Genomic DNA, 23656 nt, shown 5'->3' on the forward strand with positions numbered 1-23656 from the left:
GGTCGTGCTGGCAGACTCTGGTTGGCCACAGTAAGAAGATAATGCTGATCCAGCCAGCTCTTGTTAGGTTATTATGGTTTATCTTAGCATTACATGGGAACAAAACCAATGTGTGGGATGATGGCAGACCTAGACTGCATTGTTTTTTAACCAGCTATCTGTGTGAATTAATACAGGTCCGTATATTTAAAGCTATGGTTTTCCCAGTAGTGATGTATGGAAGTGAGAGCTGGACCATCAAGAAGGCTGATCCTCGAAGAATTGATGCTTTTGAATTATGGTGCTGGAGGAGACTCTTGAGAGTCCCATGGACTGCAAGAAGATCAAACCTATCCATTCTTAAGGAAATCAGCCCTGAGTGCTCACTGGAAGGACAGATCCTGAAGCTGAGGCTCCAATACTTTGGCCACCTCATGAGAAGAGAAGGCTCCCTGGAAAAGACCCTGATGTTGGGAAAGATTTGGGCACAAGGAAAAGGGGACAACAGAGGACGAGATGGTTGGACAGTGTTCTCAAAGCATGAGTTTGACCAAACTGCGGGAGGCAGTGGAAGACAAGAGTGCCTGGCGTGCTCTGGTCCATGGGGTCACAAAGAGTCGGACACGACTAAATGACTAAACAACAATTCAGAAGCAAGCTCCACCGTAGGACTGGCTTCCAAGTAAGCATATGTAGTGCTGCAGCCTTATACCCCACCTTTCCTAAAAGTCTGAGGTTGTTCACATGACACCTGATTGGCTCTGAGGACACTAGGAGGGTTGGTTTTTATGTATACAGGAAAGGACAGTTAACAGCAAGAATCAGGAGCTGTAACTGTTGAGACATCTAACAGCCTCCAACTGTCAAGTTCTAACCTTTGTGATCCACAGTACATCAGCCTGCTGCACTGTCCCATCATCTGCAGCATAAAAGATCACCATGAAATAAGTTCAAAAGTGAAAAAGCAGCCTCAGTTAAATCCTCAAAGAGATGTCCAGCATTATAAAGTTTGCAGCACAGTGATCTTAACATAAAAAGGAGTGGCTGGTGAGTGTCCCTGGGTCACCTCCAGGTTCCTTAAATAGGTGCCATCTGGTTCTTCAGTTAACAAAGGGATGGGAGGTTTGTCACCACAGGCCTGCAAGTGCAAATGGATAATACACACCTGATTAACTTTGAGGGCACTAAGAGGGTTGCTTGCTATGTATACTGGAGAGCAAAAAGCAGAAACTGTAATTGTTGAGACATCTAACAGCCTCCAACTATGCACTTTTGAGGTAACCTATGCAGGGCCGTGTTTACCCAGGGGTGCAAGGGGTGTGGGGCACCGAATTCTGGGGGGCCCCAGGCCCCTGCCGCTGAAGCCGCCTAAGCTCTTAACTATCTACCTGTAATGAAACAATAAATAATTTTGTTCAAGCTAGAAAAACGAAATACATATATACCTAGGTTTTACCAAAATGTATCAAATTTGTGTGCTCATTTACCAAAGACGGCCGTGCCGGCGGCGGCGCTTGTCATTCACAACAGCGCCGTTTGTCAGACTCAACGATTTGGTGGTGCTGGGCAGATTTTTGCACCCCAGCGGCGCATATGCTAAAGACTCCCCTGAAACATTTGCATGTTCCCTCTTTCACAAGTTACGTCAAACACAGTGGTATGGTGGCAAATTCAGAAGTGCAGGGTCTCTTCATGATAGTCACAGCCGTGCCTGCTTACAGCCGTGCCGCTTCTAAGATCATGCAATAATCTTATATTTATACAATTATACAATAAAAATTAGGGATGCATTGCAACAACTGTTGCTATTCTCCACGGGTTGCCTTTCTGCAAGATCTACTATTTTCTCTGTGCATGCGTGGACAAATTATTGCGAGTACGCCAACGTGTTCTTGACTTGTGTTTTCTGGGAAGTTCCATTGTTCATGACAGAGCATGTAGACCATTCTTATGAAATTGAAGCACATGGTGTCCTCACTCTGTGTACTTAAATGCTTGACTTTGGAGCATACAGCTGCTAAGAAGATCCCCTTTCATGTGGCCCTTTCCAACCGCATTGGGAACATGTTCCTTCCCTCAAAGAATTCTGAGCACTGCAGTTTGTTGACGGGAGTGGGGGTGGGAATTCTAACTCTGCAAGGTGTAAACTTCAAGGCCCAGAATTCTTTGAGGGAAAGAAATGGTTTCAAAGGTGCTTTGAAGGCACAGTGTGTGGTGTGAAGGAGTTTGCAGTTCTCTTTTATACAGGTATGGCAGCAGGCCTTTTCTCGAGGGTGGGGAGTGGGAGCAGCCTTCTGCCTACCAGCTATTGCTGGACTGGGACATGGGTGACAGTGTGGTCTAAAACACTGAGCCTCTTGAGCTTACCAAAGGTTGGCGATTTGAGCTCCTGTTGCTGTCCCAGCTTCTGCCAACCTAGCAGTTTGAAAACACACCAGTGTGAGTAGATACAGTGGTGCCTCGCAAGACGAAAAGAATTCATTCCGCGAGTCTTTTCGTCTTGTGATGTTCTTCGTCTTGGGAAGCACGGTCCGTCGCAGCTGCGCCTCTTCAAACGGCTTTTTAAAAAAAGTGCAAGACATTTTCGTCTTGCGAAGCAAGCCCATAGGGAAATTCGTCTAGCGAAGCAACGCAAAAACGGAAAACCCTTTGGTCTAGCGAGTTTTTCGTCTTGCGAGGCATTCGTCTTGCGGGGCACCACTGTAAATAGGTACCGCTGTGGCGGGAAGGTAAACGGCATTTCCATGCACTCTGGTTTCTGTCACAGTGTTCTGTTGCACCAGAAGCGGTTTAGTCATGCTGGCCACACGACCCAGAAAGCTGTTTGTGGACAAAGGCCGGCTCCCTCAGCCTGAAAGCGAGATGAGCGCTGCAACCCCATAGTCGTCTTTGACTGGACTTAACCGTCCAGGGGTCCTTTACCTTTACCTATTGCTGGACTACATCTCCCATCATCCCCCAGCACTGGCCTGGCTGGCGGGGATTGAGAAGTCCGAGAATTCCTGGAGGGCCACAGGTGCCCCCCCTTTTTTTTAAGGATGGCTGCTTGTTATTCCATTCATAGCGTAATGACCGGGGTGCTCGGAATTAACACAGCGCAAGATTCCGCCCCGGGCGGCTTTCGCCTGTCGAAGGAAGCTGGAAAGCGTCGCCACCGCGCCCGTGTGCCAGACGCCGCCCAGACGCCGCGCTCCCTCGAATCGAGGCGACGACCCTGCGGCCGGAGGCGAGCGCTGGGGATGCCGCCCTTCGGCATGGAGCAGAAGAGGCTTTAGAGGTAGGCGGCGGCGGCGGGTCGAGGGAGGGATGCTCTCGCGTCTCCGGGCGCGGCGGGAATCCCGAGGGGAAGGAAGCCCGCCTCCGTCGCCATGCGCCACTGCGGTAACGGCCTCCTTCCCCTCCTCCGAGCGCGGCGCTGCCTTTGCGCTTGTGTCCTCCCTGCTCGGAGCTCTTGCCATGCTGCCGTCTCTCTTTTTCCTCCTCGCTATGCAACACGCAGCAAGGACGGCCTGGGGACGAAGTAGCGAGCTGGCCCTTCCCTTTTTCCCTTCCTCTCCTCCGGGCTGCGGCGGGGATGCGGCTTCCCTTCCCGAGCGAGGCGGTTGGAGGCTGGGCAGCCCCACGCCAGCAGCGCTGGGGATGATCTTCATAGGATGGTTATGATTATTATCTGTCGTAGCAATGCCAGGAAATACTCCTGGGGCACCTTTTCTTTTCTTTTTAAGAAAGCAACAACAACTTTAACCACGCTTTTACCATGCCCTTAGTTGCTGTGGAGCCCAAATGAGCAGCTCGTGCCATAAGAAGGGCGTTAAGCCGTTTAAGGTGCTTAACTGTTTTATTATAATAAAGGCTGGGGGACGGAGGGAGCGATCTTGGCAGCTTTTACTTCTGCCTTTGGGTGTTGTGGTTTGGCGCATCCAACAGCCTCACACCCCCCCCCCAAAGAAAAGGTGGGGGGAAAGAACCTGCTGAAAGCAAAATGAAAAGGCTTCTCTCTCCCCCCTCTCTCTATCTCTCTCTTTAAACGCCTGCAACCTTCCTGGTGATTTTCCTTCTCCTAGTTTCGTAGACACACGTCTCTCTCCCTCCCACCTTACCCCTGCCGATGTGATGCCCTCCTTCAAATATCCCTGGCCATAGAGGAGGAAACAGCCTTTTCCCACTATATGAACTGGAGCTGCAGTACGGTGGAAGCATCAACAGTGGCTCCATGTGCTCAGGGTAACACCCACACACCCAACGGTATAGGTGGTGCATTTTTGTTGGTTGCGTTGGCTGCTGGGGAGGGTGCTACTTGGCTCTCGGCCAGTAGTGGCAAAGGAGAATTCACATGCTGAGAAGCTGCTCCCTAGGAAGGTGGACCAAGTCATGTGTGTGTGTTTGCGCTGTCAGTTACTTGTTCTGGAACTGGGTTGGCAGTCAAAGTGGGTGGATAGCAGCCCAGAGAGTAGGTGGAGAAATTCCTTACTCTGTTCTCTAATCTCTCTGTGCAGTGAAGAGTCCAATCAGTAAAGAAGTTTGGAGCATCCTTCGCCTAACTTTTGAAGCACTGTGGTGAGTTCTTTCTCTTTTTTTCTATTTCAATTATTATTACTATTAAGCAACATACAGTGCTTTCTTCTGGGGGTACAAAAGCTGTACCAGCACCGTTTTTTCTAGAAGAAAAGCACTGGTTAAAAGTGTGGCACGTACTATAACAACTTCATGCTGAGTACGGGCACCATTTTTTCTAGAAGAAAAGCACCGGCAACACACACCCACACACCGCGGATTATTCCAGAAATATATTACAATAGACACAGTGAGATTTATGGTGCAATCCTATGTATGCTTACAAAGAAGTAACCATGTCATCACAACCCTTGCTGAGCTGGGTGTGGCTTTCTCCAAAATAAGTGGTATCAGAGAGGATCCTAAAACAGCACTCTTACCTGCAATTACCTGGGAATTAGTCCTGCAGAATCCAACAGGACTTACTTTTGAGTAGACGTGGTTAGGATTATGCTACAGGTCTGCTTATCTCTTCTTTTACTCCATCTTATGACCCAGCGCAGGGGCTTGGGGAAAGGGTGAGATATAAATGCAATAAATAAATATTTTGTGACATTATCGTTGGTCTTCATAAAGGTATTGCCTGACTCTGGATTTGGGAATTTTTCTTGTGGACTGACTTCCAAGTTAGGCATAGGATTGTACTGGTAGAGCACTATTTATGTATGGACTGCATCCTTTTAAAAAAGTATAATCGGTGAGGCAAGCACTCTGTTGCTTGGTCAAGCTTCAAAACACTGCTCTGGACATGAGCTTTTGACAGCCACAAAACTGTCCTTCGGGGATAAAGGTGGTGTGTTGTTCTTTAGGAAAAAAACACATTATTTTAAAATTGCTGTTGCATCTTGTGGGCTGGCACTGATGCCTTGATGTTATAGAACAAAAAGCTTCACATGAGTTCTTAATTGCTTATAAACTACCCAGCCTTATGAGTTTCACAAAACCCAGGAACAAGGTAGTTGAAACATCTCTTCCCAAAGAAATGGGATAGGACTTGTAAGGCTGCAATCCCACCAACCCTTTGCATTGGGCTGGAGTTGGGGGGAACCTCAGCTAAGCAGAATAAATGGTTGGACAGCAGATGAGCCACTCAATCCAGGCTGGCCTTGCTTGCTTCAGGTTGGCCAGTGATTTGTCTGCTCCACTTTCTGCCCCACAGTTTTGTTAAACCTTGCCACTACCTGTAGCTGTCCAACCACATAATACCCCAGGAATTTTTTTCCTAAGTCCACATAATGCAACGGTCTGGCTGAAGCTAAGAAGGTCTGGTTGGTTCCCATGTAGGGAGAACTATCTAAGGAACCCAAGGTATAACACACAGAAGAAAGGTTTGGTGTAAAATGTAATAAAGAGATTGTAAATTTCCATTCTTGCACATAACGGGATGGTAAAATGACGGAATTCTTGAACTGTGCCAATTCTTAATGCAAGAGGAGCTGTGTGTGTGTTTTAATGTGGCTGCAATTAGACCACCTCCCCAACTTGCCAGTGTTTACAAAGTTTTTTCCATAGAGGAACACTGAACATTGAACACAGCGAGACCCGCTAGCAGTGGAGACTAGACTCTCAGGGCAAATGGGGCACTGCCCCACCAACCTCAGTCTGCCCTCAGCCTTCCCCAGCTACCTGCCACCTTTACTTACAGCCAGCCAGTCTCTCTCTGTCTCTGTCTCCACCTACTGCTTGCCTCTCTGCCCTCCCAGTTGCAATGTGCACCACCTACTACTGTTTCTAATCCAAGATGCACAGGAGTGCCCCATGAAATAGCACGGACATGACACCGCAACTGTAATCACTCATGGAGTAAAGTTTGCTTTGTCTGAGTATACAGGAAACAGTATCATAGTGCCTTTATCGGAATGACCTAAAACCCATAAAGCGGAAAGCTAAATTTTGAGTTTTGCAGAACGCTTCTTCAAACTTGACGTGTGTTCGATTTTTGCTTTTGATTTTTTTATGGGGGCATTTTAGAAGTCCCGTTTTGTTTAGGGGTGGAATATTCTGAAAACCTTGATATCAAGCTGATTTGCATAGATTCTCTCCCCTCCCAAAAAAATCTCACACCTTGACCTCAACAAGAAGTGAGAAACTATTTCTGTTTGCCTCTGTGGCGGGGACCTTAGCATCTGACTTGAATTCTCCTAAGCCACTATCATTTTGACTGCAATTTGCAGCTCATGTCTTTATCCTCTGCATTACATTATAGAATTGCAGAGTTGGAAGGGACCCTGAGGTTCATCTAGTCCAGCCCCCTGCATTGCAGGAGTATGCAGCTGTCCCATACGGGGGTCAGATCTGCAGCCTTGTCAATATGAGCACCGTGAATGGATGTTTTAATTATCATGTTTTTATTCTTTGTCTGTTTTGTTTGAATGAGTCTCTGCCCATATACAGTGGTGCCTCGCAAGACGAAATTAATCCGTTCCGTGAGTCTCTTCGTCTAGCGGTTTTTTCGTCTTGCGAAGCAACCCTATTAGCGGATTAGCGGCTATTAAAGGCTTAGCGGCTTAGCGGCTAAAAGGCTATAAGCGGCTTAGAAAAGGGGGGGGAGCGAAAAAAATTGGAACACTCGCAAGACGTTTTCGTCTTGCGAAGCAAGCCCATAGGGAAATTCGTCTTGCGAAGCAGTTCAAAAATGGAAAACCCTTTCGTCTAGCGGGTTTTTGTCTTGTGAGGCATTCGTCTTGCGGGGCACCACTGTAATGAATGATGGATTGAGTCGTCCTGAGCCAATGGCAGCCCAAGAGCCACATTGAGGGCAGATAGAGAGAGGATGAGATTGCAAAGAAGACGCATGGGGAAGCATTCCAAATGGGTGCCAACTTGGATAAAATATGGGGGGGGCAGGTAAGCCCCATCCTACATAATCAGTCACAGGATGTGGCTCTCACACACATCATCTGAATGGCAATGCCCATCAACTTGGAGGGGGCAGCCCCCTCAAATATTTTATTAGGAGTTGGCTGCTATGAGTCCAAAGATGCTGAAATGCTTTTTTTTTTCTTGACTGTGGACCACTCTGAGGCATCACACATGTGACCTCTCCAGTATTAAAGGCATGCAGATAATATATAGCCTGCAACCTGTGGTCCTGGTTTGTTTTAAACCCCGATTCCTTTGTTTTGTTGTTGTGTATGGAAAGCATAGTCTAAAATGGAAAGCTTCTGCAAATATGCTTATCCTGTGGCAAAAGAAGTTAACACTTACAGAACAGGGATGACCAACGTGTAGCTCTCCAGATGTTGTTGGACTACAGCTCCCATTATCCCTGACCATTTCCTATGATATTCAGTGTGTGTATGTTGTTAATAAACCCGGTACGGTTGGGTTTCTCTATGGTATATCCTAAAATAATAGCTAAACAAGTCTTGCAAATAAGGTTGTGTTCCCTTAAAAAAACAAAAAAAGTGTTGAGAGCAATGAGTCAGTGCGTCCGGCTGTTAACCAGAAAGTTGGTGGTTCAAGCCCACGTAGGGACAACTGTGGGCAGGATTCCTGCATTGGGGGGTTAGACTAGATGACCCTTGGGGTCCCTTCCAACTATGATTCTGTGGATATCCACTTCCCCATGCTTTGCATTGGATAGATAGATGTGGCAGTGATTTAAGATGCAGATCTCAGTGTCATTTTCTACTTCTACCCCTACCTTTTTTTAAAGCACGTGTTCATATAAATTCATTGCTTTAAAGGTTTCAAAAACAACAACAAAGAGCTGGAAAGCAGCAACTGGAGAGTCGGTTCATGATGTTACTTGAGACAGCCATCCTTTATTGTATACAATTGGTTACTGCTGCACATTTGCAGGTCTGGTTGCCTGTGAACTCAGTCCTCTGCAGGGACTATTTTCTTATGTCCATTGACAATTTATCGAGTGTGCTTTCACAGCTCAGATTGATGTCTCAAGCAATGCCTCGAGCCAGTGTGGTGTAGTGGTTAAGAGCGGTAGTCTCGTAATCTGGGGAACCGGGTTCGCTTTCCTGCTCCCCCACATGCTGGGTGACCTTGGGCTAGTCACACTTCTCTGAAGTCCCTCAGCCCCACTCACCTCACAGAGTGTTTGTTGTGGGGGAGGAAGGGAAAGGAGAATGTTAGCCGCTTGGAGACTCCTTCGGGTAGTGATAAAGCGGGATATCAAATCCAAACAACAACTTCTTCTTCTTCTTCTTCTTCTTCTTCTTCTTCTTCTTCTTCTACTACTACTACTACTACTACTACTACTTCTGCACACACTGTAAACTCATAAAAGTTGCTAGCTTTGTTTTTCCAGTTTTGTTTTTTACTAGCCTGCACATACATGCATACATCCCTCCGTCAGCTACGTGTGGCTTGACAGAAGAAGAAGAAGAGAATGGGGGTGGGGGAGGGAGAGAGAGGGAGAGGGAGGAAGAATTTGTGTTTTTATGGCCTGCCTACCTTGTTGCAAGTGACTAGACCAGCCTGGTCAAGTACGCTCTGGTAATTATTACTTCCAGTGGTGCTAAGATTCTTCTGAGTGTCAGTTCAAAAAAATGAAAATGAGTACAATGGTGCCTCGGGTTGCAGACGCTTCAGGTTACAGACTCCGCTAACCCAGAAATAGTACCTCGGGTTAAGAACTTTACCTCAGAATGAGAACAGAAATCGCACAGTGGTGGCGCAGCAGCAGCAGGAGGCCCCATTAGCCAAAGTGGTACCTCAGGTTGAGAACAGTTTCAGGTTAAGAACAGACCTCCAGAACAAATTAAGTTCTTAACTCGAGGTACCACTGTAGTTGCAGGTAGAGGATGGAGCAAGCTTGTTTTCTCCTGCTCTGGAGGGAAGGACTCAAACCAATGACTTCATCTGATTCCTACTAAACACCAGGAAGAACTTTCTGACAGTAAGAGCTGTATGACGTTGGAACAGACACCCATGAAAGGTGGTGGACTCTCCTTCCTTGGAGACTTTTAAGACGAATTTGAATGGTCATCTGCCATGAATGCTTTAGCTGAGATTTCTGCATTGCAGGGGGTTGGACTAGATGACCCTCATTTCCAGCTCCACAGTTCTCTGGTTCTCGGTTGCTGTAATCTGACAAAACTTAACAGAGAATGGTAGAAGATGGATTGTTGGTGTGATAACCCTGGGAGCGGGGCGCTCCTTTTCACTTCTTGTGCATAAGGTGAGATACTTGACTGGTACCTGGGATTTTCCAAAACTGTCAAGATGTGGCAAAGAGAGCTAAAATCAAATGAGAGAGCAAGCACAAGTAAGTGTGTCTCCTGCCTCAAGTTGCTTCGTTCCAACACAACGAGCCAAAACTCTACGCAGTACAGAGACCAGTGATCCACTCTCTGGCTGTTTTGTTAAGCCTTATAAAGGAAGGGCAGGATAAATTAGGTTGGGGCATTGTGACACTAGAGTTAATCCTATCAACCCGTGATCAGAAGTGCTGACCCACCAAAGCCTGCTTTTTTGGCCAGGGGAATCGGCCACAATGCAGATGCCATAAGCAGGACCATAAAAACTGTTTGGGTGGATGTTGCCATCAGGAAAACATTAACTCTTCTTGTGGCACCATCCTAATGCAACCTGTTCCTATTCTCCATCCGCGACAGAGCTGCGTTGATTTGATATTTTTAGTTATCCTTTTAGTTACCCATATTTTTAGTTAGTATTATGTGTAGCTTGCCGCTCAGGCCCCAATAATTAAATGGGAATTGACCAGGAATAGAAATATTTCTCTAAAGATACAGGCAGTAAGCAAGATGTGAGCCTCCCCTTCAGGAAGAAGCCCTCAATCTTTCACTTAGTAGATCAAACTGATCTGAGCAGTGGTATGCAACAGATAAGCTGGAAAATCTGGTTTTGGGTGAAAGGAGCCAAAGCCATTTTTCAGATTCTCCTTATAATGTTTTGCTCCAAGGCTGTGATGCAGTGGCAAATTCTGAAGTGCAGGTGCTCTTTTACGACAACCCTCATAGTTATGCCCCTGTAGCCATGCCCCTCCTGTGCAACAGAGATAAATGTTTGGCCAACGCAGACATTATGGCCTCAGTACCAAGACAGCTTTTTCTCCCCATCCCATCCACGCTTCTGTTTTGTTAAAAATCAGCCTGATTAAGAGTTTTGGTGGGCTCAAAATCTTAAACACACTTCTGGTTCTGGTCTCCCTTAATGGATGCCACTCCCATGATAGCGGAGACCGTACGATTCTGGGATTCTATGATTCTCCTGCAAGGAAGTGAAGAGACCCAGCAATATTTTGTCGCACTTCCCATGAGTACTCTTTAACAGTGTGGCCCATGGAATTGGGAGACTGTTGCACCCTGACTGGAAGGGAGTTCCATAGAATTTGGCCTGCAGTGCTGAATGCTCACACAGCTCTTTTGGTTACAGCCCTTCAGATAGAGGAATGCCCTTTGCAAAGTCAAGGCACATGGCCACCCTCCAATTGTCATGCCCTCAAACTTGGTTAACTGTTCCAGACAGCAAGGAACCCGAAGTTACGTGTGCGACGAAGATTACTCTGATCTCCAGTTACTTGGTACAATACATGATTTATTTGGATGACCACACCCCCTCCATTTTTCAAAGGGATTCCAAGTAGCTTAAGGCGTTTCTGGTGCAATCTGATAATTTGGAAGCTTTTTACATTCATAATGCTGGCACTCAAGCCTTCTTTCAGGGACGCTGCCACCAGCTCTGTTGGCCTCTGTTCAGATGCTGACAACAAAGGATTAGCTCAGAGTTAACAAGGTTGTTTTGAGCATTTGAATCCTGCAAATTCTTGCGGTGCTGTTGGAGTGACGCTCTGGGATTGTGACATTGCACTTATTGGGCAATATGGCTTAAGTTGAGACTTGGAGCACTCAGGGATAAATACTTAGGATGACCTATTTTTACTCATAGAGTACACCTATGGGAGGGGGGAATAGGTCAATTAATTTCAATAGGTTTATGCTGAGTTAAACTTAGCTGAATACCAACCCTGCCTTAATACAGTGGTACCTCGGGTTACAGATGCTTCGGGTTACAAACTCTGCTAACCAGGAAGTGGTTGCTCCAGGTTAAGAACTTTGCACCTGGATAAGAATGGAAATTGCGCACCAACGGTGCAGCGACAGCAGGGGGGCCCCATTAGCAAAAGATCAATTTGCAATCCTTGTTTTGCTGATTTCATTTAATATTCTAAGTTTCTGATATTGTTAATTTGGGGTTTTCATCAGCTGTACGCCATAATCATCACAGTTATAACAAATGAAGGCTTGACATATCTCGCTTTGCATGTCATGAGTCTATCTAATATATTAGTTTCACCTTTCAAGTTGAATTACTGAAATAAATGAACTTTTCCACGATATTCTAATTCTTCGAGTTTCACCTATATGTATCTGAAGAAGTGTGCATACACACAAAATATTATACCAAGAACAAACTTAGTTGGTCTCTAATGTGCTACTGGACAATGTTTTTTATTTTTTTATATATTGAGATTGCGTCAGACCAACACAACTACCTGCCTGAATTTTGAACTGTATGATTACTGACAAACGCACTCCTGTGACACCTTGGGCTGTGTGAGCTCAGCAATCTGGACATCTGCAAATACTCTCTAGGATGTATTCCTAGAGAAATCCCTCAGATGATAATGATGGCTATATTTATGAATCACTTTTTATATACGTCTCAAGGCAGCGTAGAAACATATCATAAAAACGGCAAAAAGAAATGCTTTTTAAGATAAGTGTTCATTTTGTATTGTTTTTAAACCTAAAGCTGGGGGGAAACAAAAGCAACTCTCATAAGCCTCAAGCCAGCAGGCAGGGATGCTGGGAGCTGTTCTCCATAACACCTGGAGGACATAATCTTGGCTACCCCTAGGATAGTCACTTGTAGACAACCTCCTGCACCCAAACATATATTCAGCCCATGGCCTTTCACTGGTCTTCCTGTGTATTAACACACATCTGATGATGGGGATTAATGGGCAGCTGTGAAATAAAAACCCAGCACCCCACGTTATTTTTAAGCCATTCTGCAAATAAGGGTAGCAACCCATTTGCCTTGCAAAGAGCACTGGTAATTCTAGTCTTGCAGATTCCCTGCTGCAAGGTTTCCCCCTATCCTCTGCATCTATACTCTCCTGTTTTCTCTCACAGATCCGCTTTCCTGGAGCCAGCCTGAGCCAGTGATGGATCTGAAGCGAATGAAGGATTACATCTACTGGCTGTATTACCAGTATCTCCTGATCACCTGCAGCTATGTCCTGGAGCCCTGGGAACAATCCATGTTTCACACCATCACAATTACGGTGGTTGCCATGGTGGTCTACACGGCTTACGTCTTCATCCCCATCCACATCCGCTTGGCTTTTGAGTTCTTCTCGCAGATATTTGGAAGTCAACCCGAAAGTACTGCTTCACTTATGGAGTGATCCTACCAGCACCAGTGAGCAGTTCTTTGCATGCAGTGGAAAAAACAAACACCACAGTCTTCCTCTTTCTTTGACTGTATTTGTTTTGGAAGCAATTTTGAACATGTGGGTTGATGTGCATGCAGATTCCGCCTTCTCTTAACCAAGCCAGGCCGTCATTGCCCTAAATACCAGCTGGCTCTCTCTCATTGGACCAACTTCTATTCTGTTTAAAGCTGCAATCCTATCCAAGCTTACCTGGGAGTAAGACCCATCAAACGCAACTTACTTCCAAGTAGACATGCGTAGGTTTGGGATGTTGGTGACAACTTCCACTTGTAGTGTGTTGCTTTGCTAAGAACCTCTGTATGGATTGCATTCCTATGTGACACATCTTAAATGCCTAGTGAACCTGATTCATTATCACCTTTTGGGGACCACTGTTGGGTCAGGCTTGCATGTGGTTCACTCACCTGTCTTGCACACCTCATAACTTGAGTGTTTTCCTATCTAGCAGGAAGGATTCTGTGAATATTTTTGTTTAGGGGTAAGAGAAGAACTCTTGCAATTACAACGTTTAAGGCTTTTTCTTTTGAAAACGATGTTTTTATAAAAGTTCAATAACTTTTTCTCTTGTGATGCTTCCCCAACCCCAGTTCCTCCCTGATGACACATATAAAGTAGCTCTTTATATAGGACTTTACACCTGGATTTAAAGGGGAGACTTTCAGCTTATGTATTCTGAGTAGAGAAGGGCAAAATTGGGAAACACACACCTGGTTTGGCGAAGGCTAAGCAGAAATCTGCCTACACAGAGGGGTATTCTCTCCCCTTCCTCCTATAGCAGCCCTTTTGCTCCCCCACCTCCCAAAAAAGCTGGTCCTGTGAGGGACCCTCCACGAAAGTGATGGATGTATTGCAGGTGGCTGCCACTGGAGGCAGAACATGGCAGAAATGGGGTGGAGGGCTGACTTACGGGAGCAGAAGTGTTTTCCCCTCAAGTAAAGCTCCTTCTGGGTCCCAAACATGAAATAATCAAGAGCCTGTATCTCAAATATAGCTCTGTCTGGGCAGGAAAGTGTATCTGGGTTTGAGGGGAGCAGCCATTGCAATATATATGTTTTTAAAAATCTTGACATTTTGCAGGAAACAGACTCTGAGCTGTACCTGTTGTTTACGGTGAAGGTTTTGTTGTTGTTTTGCCTTGCAGCATGGAGTTCACTTTGCTAAATGCCAAATACAGAACTGCGTCCTATTCTGTTACTTTTCACACGAGGTAAATAAAGCATGTGCTCGTGCTATTCTAGAAGTAGAAGCAATATCCAAATAGCTGCAAAGGCTCTAAAAGCATTTATATGGAAGATTCAGTACTGAGATTTCCTTTTTAGAAAGCAAAAAGTAAGCTGCCCTTGGGCCGAGTTTTCTTTTTGCCTTTTAAATGTGTCAATGTTATACTTTTATCTAAATGAAATATGAATGCCACACAGGGCAAGCTTGCATATCTGCTAGATGTGCTTCTTGCAGCAATGCGCAACTCTACAACTGCTGGAGGCGATTTTAAGTGTTAAATGTAAATAACACTCAGTGTTTGCAAAATTACATGCAATATCAGGAAATTGCTTCTTTTATGCAGACTGTGTGAGACACTGCATGTAAAAAAAAAAGCAAGTTACATTGTTTCTGTCACTAAGACGTGTCTTGAAGATTTAAGAGATCTGAACATGTGTGCTGTTTTGCAGAAACAAGAATAAAGTTTATTTTAAGAGGTGCCTGTGTATTATTTGTTAGGGATGCAATTCTGCTCACTCCATGCATAGTGAGAGAAAGGGTGAAGGCAGCTATTAAGACAGGTTCATTGTCACTCCTTGTAACGCTAAACGAACCCCGGGCAATTTTTATGCTCTTGTTTCTTTGCTTCTTAATTGTTGTTGGCCTCCATCCATCTCGAGAGAGAATGGAGTGTACATCGGTGGGTGAAGTGAAACTGCTGTGTTAGCAGCACTGAAGTGACCTCCCCGGGGTGCAAGCCTGGGCAGTGTGTATGGAGGTCCTGGGCTGCCCAGATGACAAGACCCCCCCCCCCCGGCCTTGCTGATGTGGTCCAAAGGAAAGCAGAACAATATGTTTGCTACCAGCTTGGCTGCAGGAGTTGCCAAAAGGAGGTGTACAAGGCACCATCCAACTGTCTTGGGGACTCCAAGTTTGTGTAGGGTTTTCTCCTTACCCTTTTCTTTTCCTGAAGATGTCCCTCAAGGCAATGGAGGTTTAGGATCAGAGTTTTCCTTCTCCTAGATTGGCTAACTTAGATTGTCGTGGTGAGTGGGCTTGCATGTTCCTATGACCCTTGTGAGTAAAGCCGTTGGGAATCTCATACACCCAGCAGGGGCACCCAAGGTGGTAAGGTCAAAGGGAAGGAGCTAGACAAAGAATGAGCCAACAGCAGAACAGGCGGGTGATAGCAAGTGGTATGTTACAACAGCTGTGAAGGTGGATGAAGGCTACAGTTGTGACTACTTCTTGCCATCGGAACAGAGCCCTACTGTGAAGACTGTGCATTGGTCAGTGTGCACTGATCTACACAACATAAAACAAATTCACACACAGGCATCTTCCAAAAACCCAACCCAAACCCCAAAAGTCCCATGGCGATTGGCAAATGGTAACGGGGGCAGGATTGTGAAATCTGGAAGCCCCTAGTCATGAACCGGCGCATGGGCAGTGGATACAGATTCAGTTGTTCTGACTCAAGGAACGAGGCAGTTGAGCAGCTCGGCAGCTGTATCCATGACTGAGCAGCCCTTTTTAGGAACCGTGTTTATGGAAAACAATTTTACTCAGCTACGAGTGATTGCCAAAGAAGAAGACCTTCCCAGGTTGACAAGCCCCATCTGCCCCTCTACAGCATGTGCAGAAGCCACCTTCTTGACCATTGGACCCACTATTGGCCTCATCTGCTCAATCTGTCAGAGCCTGGCTTCACATGCAGGGGAAGTCCCTAATTCACCCAGGATTTGAGACCCATTGGCTACCCTCACCTGGTTTAACCAACCAGTCTAAACCCTTTCCTGGGGTGTGGCCTCTGTTGCATGCTGGCAGCTTCTAGGAGCCACTGGTGATGGCTGATTGCAGGGTGGGGACCAAAGGTGGATGATATAATCATTGTATTGTGTGCATATGGTAAGGTAAAGGTAAAGGGACCCCTGACCATTAGGTCCAGTCGTGACCGACTCTGGGGTTGCGGTGCTCATCTCGCTTTATTGGCCGAGGGAGCTGGCGTAGAGCTTCCGGATCATGTGGCCAGCATGACTAAGCTGCTTCTGGCGAACCAGAGCAGCGCACGGAAAAGCCATTTACCTTCCCGCCAGAGCAGTACCTATTATCTACTTGCACTTTGACATGCTTTTGAACTGCTAGATTGGCAGGAGCAGGGACCGAGCAACGGGAGCTTACCCTGTCGCGGGGATTCGAACCGCCAACCTTCTGATCGGCAAGTCCTAGGCTCTGTGGTTTAACCCACAGCGCTACCCACGTCCCTGTGCGTATGGTAGTGTTATGCTTTTCATTTGAACACAGAAAGCTGCCTTATGTGCAGCCACTCATTGGTTCATCTAGTTCAGTATTATCTCCAGTGGCTGAACAGTGGCTGTCCAGAGTTTCAGGCAGGGTTCTCTCCCAGCCCTGCCCAGAGATGTCCCAGAGATGAACCTCAGACAAAAGGGGAAAGGCCATAGGTTAGTGGTAGAGCATACAGAAGGTCCCAGGTTCAACTCCCTTGTTGCACACGTGCAGATGACAACTCCATTATACAGGAAACAAATCAGGTAATGTGCATCAGGTGAAGACATCCCCATTTTCTCTCCTCCTGGTGTGTGGAGAGCAGGGGGAAATCACCTTCCTGAGTTTTAAGCTGCTGGTGTGTACACAGCCTTATTTTACTGTCAGTGGGAATTGTTAAATGAATTCCTAAGGATTTAACAGATGCCATGACTCCAGAGTTTTGACTTGCCCTTTTATTCTGATAGATTGCTAGGTTTTGCTTATAGCATTTGAAAAATCGCTATGTTTTGCTTTGAGTGATCCGCATTTTTATATTGAGTACTGTTTTCCTACTTTGGGTTTTCCTCTGGAAGAAATAGTAGATATACAAAATGGGGAAGAAATGAAACGATATGTCCGTTGGGAGCTCTTCCCATGCTCAGATGCATCCCACAGCCCCTCCTAATTGTGTGAGCTGCCAGCAGATCTGAGGAAGAAGGGGTTATCGGATGCTTCTGCAGATATTAATCATCTGTGTTCAATGTTCCAAGCACATCAATCCATGTGCCCAATATAGCTGCATCTGGACAGAGGAGACCTCCTATGGGAGCCACTCCTCACCCTGTCCTCCTGTGCACATAGGTGCAGGATTGGACCAGGTTGGAAGAGGGGTGTTAACATCTGCAGTTGCTGTTTCCGTATGATGCGTTTATTGTGGAATTGCCATGCCTCATTCACTCACATTTTGCAGGTTCTGCTTCCATCTTTTTTTCCTTGGCACAAAAAGTCTGCCTGCTTTTTTGTGTGTGTTTTTTTAAAGAGGACAGAAGATTGGTGCAAACTCAACAGTTAATAGATGCTCTTCCCATTCATCCACTCTTTCTTTCAAAAGCAATGGTTTTGATGTGGGCAAGGATGAACCCATTACAGCTTTTGGCACATGTTCACTATTAACTTTTCCAGAAATACTATTTTATAGGCCAGTTAATGTTTTAATCAGTACATTAATTAGCGCAAAAATACTTTCCCAGCTATATATATGTTTAAATATAATAGTGGTTGCATGCTTTTCTAGGAGAGTTTTATAACACTGTAGTAGCAGTAAATGCTTTTTAAAAAGAGCTGTTTTCTAATATCACCATTTTAGCAACGTTTTCCACTAAACAGTTCTAATTCAAAAACAGTAATTGAACACTTAGCCCATTACTACCCATGAGATGTCAAAAAGCTACCACACTTAAATGAATAAAATACCTAATGCAAAATTAATAATTAGTTCTTATTATTAAGGATTGCTCAGAATTCCCCCAATTCAGAATCCTTATTAAGGATTGCTCAGAATTTGCCCCAAATGTCCACTGAGGTGAATTGGACCTTCCTCTCCTTACAGAAAGTATGTTACACTCAACACTGTGCAGTAGATGGAACATAACAAGATGAACATGCAGAAAAAATGCAGTATCCATAGTGTGGAAAGCCGATTGGGATTCTGCTTATAGGCTACAGAAGAAGAGTGATTTATGAGTACAAGACCTCCCTGTCTGGAAGCAGCCAATGCAGCCTGTTTTAAATTCATTCTGTGTCTGTCTCTAGGTAACTTTCTACAGCACAATTTCCTTTCTGGATTATCTCTGTTTCTGAGGAGGAAGAACATGGCTGTTTCTACTATGCATGGAAATACAGTAGTTATTTTCTAATGGCCTGTGCAAAGCAGGCTCCTGAGCTGAGCTTCCATGCAGAAGCAATGCCTTTGCAGATATGCTGCTGTTATTTTCTCTTGACACTAGAGCAGCGGTGGCCAAATGTGGCCCTCCAGCTGTTTGGGGACTACAATTCCCATCATCCCTGACCACTGGTCCTGTTCGCTAGGGATGATGGGAGCTGTACTCCCAAAACAGCTGGAGGGCCAAGTTTGGCCATCACTGCACTAGAAGATTTGATTTGACAGCTGAAATGCAGGGAAATGTGCGTGAGCAAATGGTTTGGTAATGTGCAGTGGAGACTCTGTGGTCTCTCACCCCTCCTTCCAATTTTCCGGCAACAAGAGGACTGGACAAGTTTGTGCATCATAAGGCTATAGATGGCTACTAGCCATGATGCACACACTCTGCCTCCACAGCATGTTTCTGAACACCAGTTGCTGGAATCCAACTTGTTGGTCACTGTGAGGACAGGCTGCTAGACTAGGCTGGCCCTTGACAGCCTCTTCATATGTTCATAGTCTTCCTGCAAGTTGAGCAACAGCCTGTATCCAAATACTTGGCATATGTCAGGTGTTGCCGGATTGTATTTGGTCTAGTGATGGTCAAAGCTGATAAAGCTGGCAGTTCAGGTTTAGCTTGTATTGCTGTTTAAACATCCATCCTCCCCCCATTTTTCTGCACATACCAACCTTTCCTACCTCTCACAGGTCCCCGGCTTGCCCTCTGGCAACTCAGTGAACAGAGAGAGAGATGCTGAGATAAGTCAAGTCTGTGATTAAGAGAGTTGCAACAGGTTTGCACACAGATAATCCGATAACCACTGGTTGGTATGATTATAGACCCTTATAAAAAGCACAGTGGAGAAATATTTGAGGATTCTAAAGCACCCAATGGAAATATCAGGAGTAGCCAATGTGTCGTCTAGATGTTGTAGGACTATACCTCCCAGCCACCAAGCCAATTTTCACTTTGCACCAGGCTCCCAGGAAGAAGTTATTTAGCTTGTGCACCCTTCTGCCACCACCATCCCTTAACAGACACACAATGGTGGGGCTTAGCTAAGTTGTCACCAAATTTTGGAGACTTCCTTGGTATGGCAGAAACTGATGGCTTTTTAGGGAGGAATGGGATTGACTGTAGCCCCCATCACTCTGATAAGCCTTACCTTTCAACTGGATGGAACATAATTCAGTGGTACAGAAAATGCTTTGAATGATGCAGGAAATGCTTTGAATGATGCAGTTAAAATGATCTGGATGCAGGCGATGGGAAAGACTTCTGCCAGTCAAAGCAGACACTGCTAAGATAAATGTACTTCTGCAGGGCTGTCTTAAGCATATCCGGCGCTGTGGTGCAAAGATCCCTCCGGTCCCCCCCCCCCCGTTTCCCACATCATACATTCGACACACATTTAAAGCACATGATTCCCCCCAGAGAATCCTGGAAACTGTAGCTTCCCACTCACAGAGCTACAGTTCCCAGGATTCCCTAGAGAAAGCTATGTGCTTTAAATGTGTGGTCTACAACTGGTGTCAGCGGCTGAATATCTGCTTCACATGCGGAAGGTCCCTGGTTCAGTCCCTGGCATCTCCAGGTATGCTGGGACAGGACCGTGTATAAATCCCAGAGGGCTGTTGACAGTAAGTGAAGACACTATGGAGCTAGGTAGGCCAGTGATCCAACTCTGATTACATTATCTCTCTATAAAAGTAGTATTTCATTTCGTCAGGTCATGTGTTCCCTGTTAAACTGGCATTGTGGAGGAGGTTGTCCTATATAATGGACAGGGGGAGGGGGAGGATTCTCCTTTATGGAAAAAATAGGTGTCAGGGAACTGCCACCGGCTCAGAGACGAGAGATGGAAGGGCAGTTGTGTTATAGGGAGCCTCTGAAAATCTTGTGAAGCAGTTCCTCTTCCGGCGAGGAGGAAAGCCCCACCTCCAGTAGAGAAGAGGTGCAAGGCCCAGTGGATGCTAGGGAGAGCCTTAATACTGAGCCTGAGCAAGCCGGAGAGGCGGGGAGCACGTCCTTGCCATCGCCCATCCTGCACAGTAGTCTTCAGCGCAAGGAGAGGCAGAAAAGGCTGGGGGTGATGAGACTTTTATGCTGGGGGAGGTACAAAAACAGACCACTCCCGGATTCTGCTAGCGATTGAGCCAGAAACTTCTCCCGGTTTCTCACCCCAGGAGCATGTGCTGAGCGGGGCTTTGCTAGGGAAAGGGGTGCTAGGGCAGAGATACAGTGTTGGGAGAGCCCTTGATCTTGGTGGAGAAAGTTAAATCTGCTGGAAGTGGGGAGAGGGCAAGGCTACTTAGTTTGGAAATCACAATTTACAGTGAGCCAAGGAAGGAAACTGTCAGTGTTTGTAAAAAAAAAAAAAAAAAAGGAAAGGGTTCTGAACTCCCTTTGTCTCCTCAGCCTGGTCCTCAGACCCTTGTCGGCATAAAAGAGTCCACAAGAATATCCTTGCAGAGTGCTTTATTCTGCTTTTATTCTTAAAAGTCTTTGTGCAAAAGCGACTGACACACAACAACACTACCAGCTGTCACTAACCAACCAACCAACCCAACAACAAACTAACATTTCTCACTCTATATATACAACTCAGTGCAGGCCGCTGACTCATGCTGACCCAGCTTTTTACAGCATTAAAGAAACAGCGGCCATTTTAGCCGTGACACTACGGGCACTGGAGGCGCGCAGGCACCAAGCCCCCGCTCCGCCTCGCTTACCTTCCCGCTCTCCCCTCCCCAGACTCTCCTCCTTGCACCCTCCACAGCTTGGCGCCCTGGTTCACTGTGCCAAAGCCCCTGTACTCCGGTATGGCCTAGGCTGCTTTGTTGGTTCCTAAAGTAAAGGGACATCTGACCATTAGGTCCAGTTGTGGACTCTGGGGTTGCGGCGCTCATCTCGCTTTACTGGCCGAGGGAGCCAGTGTACAGCTTCCGGGTTATGTGGCAGCATAACTAAGCCGCTTCTGGCAAACCAGAGCAACCCACGGAAATGCTGTTTACCTTCCCGCTGGAGTGGTACCTATTTATCTACTTGCACTTTGATGTGCTTTCGAACAGTTAGGTTGGCAGGAGCAGGGACCGAGCAACAGGAGGTCACCCCATCGCGGGGATTCGAACTGCAGACCTTCTGATCGGCAAGCCTTGGTTTAGACCACAGCACCACCCGCATCCTTGGTTGGTTCCTAGGAGCTACAAAAGCTTCTTAGCATGGTTTGTAAGCAAACACAAATACATCTTCGTGTGGCAAATGAAAGCACTGCCAATGTCCCGAGCTAACGAAGGGATCAGAATAATTATTTTGAGCGAAGAGAGCTGAGGTTCAGCGTATCTGTGGTTAAAAATAAGCCTGTAATGGAAGCGGAGTCACGTCAGACAGTTCTGACTTCACAATAGACCCATTTCACACAAAGGATAGGCTTTGTACCATCTCTTCTAGCACTAAGTGAAAGCCTGTAATTTCCAAAGCTGTATTTCGAGCTTCAAAAGAATCACAAAGGGTTGCAAAAGAGGAAGGTACGGTACTTACCACAGGGCAAAACAAAGCAGAGTGCTCATGGCCTGAAGTCATTTCAGATGAGGTAGCATAATCAACAGTTGTTTACAACTCCATAGTTCATGAAAAAATGAAGAATTTTGTGGAGACGTACCATTTGTCTTTAAGTCGCCAGAAGATTCTCTGCTGCTTTCCATGCAATATTGTAGCACAGCCAGCTATCCCTGTAAAATTGTTTCAGGGTACCGTATTTTTTGCACCATAACACTCACTTTTTTCCTCCTAGAAAGTAAGGGGAAATGTCTGTGCATGTTATGGAGGGAATGCCTACAGGTGGCATGCCTACGGATTTTCCTCCTCTAAAAACTACATGCGTGTTATGGTCGGGTGCGTGTTATAGAGCGAAAAATACCCAAGGTACCACTGTACCTGCTTTAGTTTAGACACAGCATTTCTGCCATCTGCTGGGCACCTTCAGAACCACAATTTCATTCAAGCCATCAAAGCAATTGTGCCTGACAAAGCCGATTCCTGCTTTTAAGCCATAGTCTGGGTATAACAGTGGGGTTTGTTTGTTTTTTGCCAAGGCTGCAGTCAATATTGTAGACCTGTTTTAAGGGTGAAAAGTCCAAATCTGTGGCTAAAGCACCAGGCCCGTTGGTAGACCAGCTCTGTTACAAAGATGTACCTGCAAACATGAAGCCTGGCAACGTTCATGGTGACATGGTTGAAAATCATGTATAACAAGAAAGGGTAGCAAAATTCATGCTTAAAAGATGGTCTGACAGTTGGTACCAGAGGAGAAATGGGACAGAGGAGAAATACACCATGATGGATTTTTGAACTCTTGCTTGTTTGGAGATTTGTTTGAATGAAGGGTGGCAGAGAAATATAACAAATCTTTAAAAGTGTGTCACCAACATGAAAAGTTTGGAAAGGTCTGTTCTAACCCTCCAGAGCGGATTTGGGGAAGGCGTGGGGCAGAGGAAGAGGTGAAGGCCCCACTGCCCTGGCAGGAGCCCTTGTGATGCCTTCCACTTGCTGAATCTGGCCACTTGAAATTAATTGGCCTAAATTACTTGTGGAAATCAGTGACCACAAGTAAATTAGGCCCATTAATTTTGATGAGTCTGAGTAAAAAACTTAGATGGGAATTCCACAACAACAAAAACCCAAGCAGATGGGCGAGGTATAAATAAAATTATTATTATTATTATTATTCACGGATGCCAACAATTTTACTGCTTATATTGCATATTTACAAAACAGATATCCCATGCACATATCTGTTTTGTTATTTATTGATATTTAACTGAAAGCTTTTAGAACGACTGCTCTTTCTACTGTTGCCTTTCTTTGTATTTTCGGGTTTTATTTATTTATTTATTATTAATTATCTTGCTGTGTTTTATGCAAACCCGCTGAGGGATTTTTGCCCTCCAGGATATATTAAGCGATATATTAAAATGCTACTCATGAGGAATGATGGTGACACTTTCGTTCCTCTTTTAAAATAAAATTCTTATTGGAAGTGAAGAACGGAAAGGAAAGCGACGCCTGCTCGGCCGAGATGCAATCTCCCTGTTACAACGAGTCAAGCTTATGAAGCCAGCGTTAAAAAAAAAGAAAAGAAAAAGGGACCCCTGAGCATCTGCAGAGTGCACTTCTCCCCATGCCTCTGTCTCTATCCCTCCCCCCTCCCGCCTCCATCTGAGCAACGGGGCTTGCTTAGCACACCCGACGAGAGCAACCCTACGCCTCCGGTTCTCAACTGAACCTGCGG

General features: G+C 45.8%; 1 protein-coding gene across 3 annotated transcripts; it reads left to right on the plus strand.

Moving 5' to 3' along the window:
* Positions 1-847: 847 nt before the first annotated feature.
* SPTSSB (serine palmitoyltransferase small subunit B) lies at positions 848-14669 on the plus strand. 3 transcript variants are annotated; one of them, XM_082224703.1, is made up of 4 exons: positions 848-1026; positions 3044-3256; positions 4476-4536; positions 12654-14669. In XM_082224703.1, exon 4 carries the CDS (start codon positions 12686-12688, stop codon positions 12926-12928), a length of 243 nt encoding a protein of 80 aa, XP_082080829.1. In that variant the 5' UTR covers positions 848-1026; positions 3044-3256; positions 4476-4536; positions 12654-12685; the 3' UTR covers positions 12929-14669. The 3 variants fall into 3 exon arrangements, with proteins under 3 accessions (XP_082080829.1, XP_082080831.1, XP_082080830.1); XM_082224705.1 differs by lacking the exon at positions 3044-3256; XM_082224704.1 differs by lacking the exons at positions 848-1026; positions 3044-3256 and adding an exon at positions 3299-3360.
* The last annotated feature ends 8987 nt before the right edge of the window (positions 14670-23656 follow it).

Source organism: Podarcis vaucheri, assembly GCF_965113315.1.
Source record: "Podarcis vaucheri genome assembly, chromosome: 5".
Classification (NCBI taxonomy): domain Eukaryota; kingdom Metazoa; phylum Chordata; class Lepidosauria; order Squamata; family Lacertidae; genus Podarcis; species Podarcis vaucheri.

Bases quoted from the DNA above. Each gene is read 5' to 3' on its own strand.
- SPTSSB (XM_082224703.1), top strand. From the start codon at position 12,686: ATGGATCTGAAGCGAATGAAGGATTACATCTACTGGCTGTATTACCAG.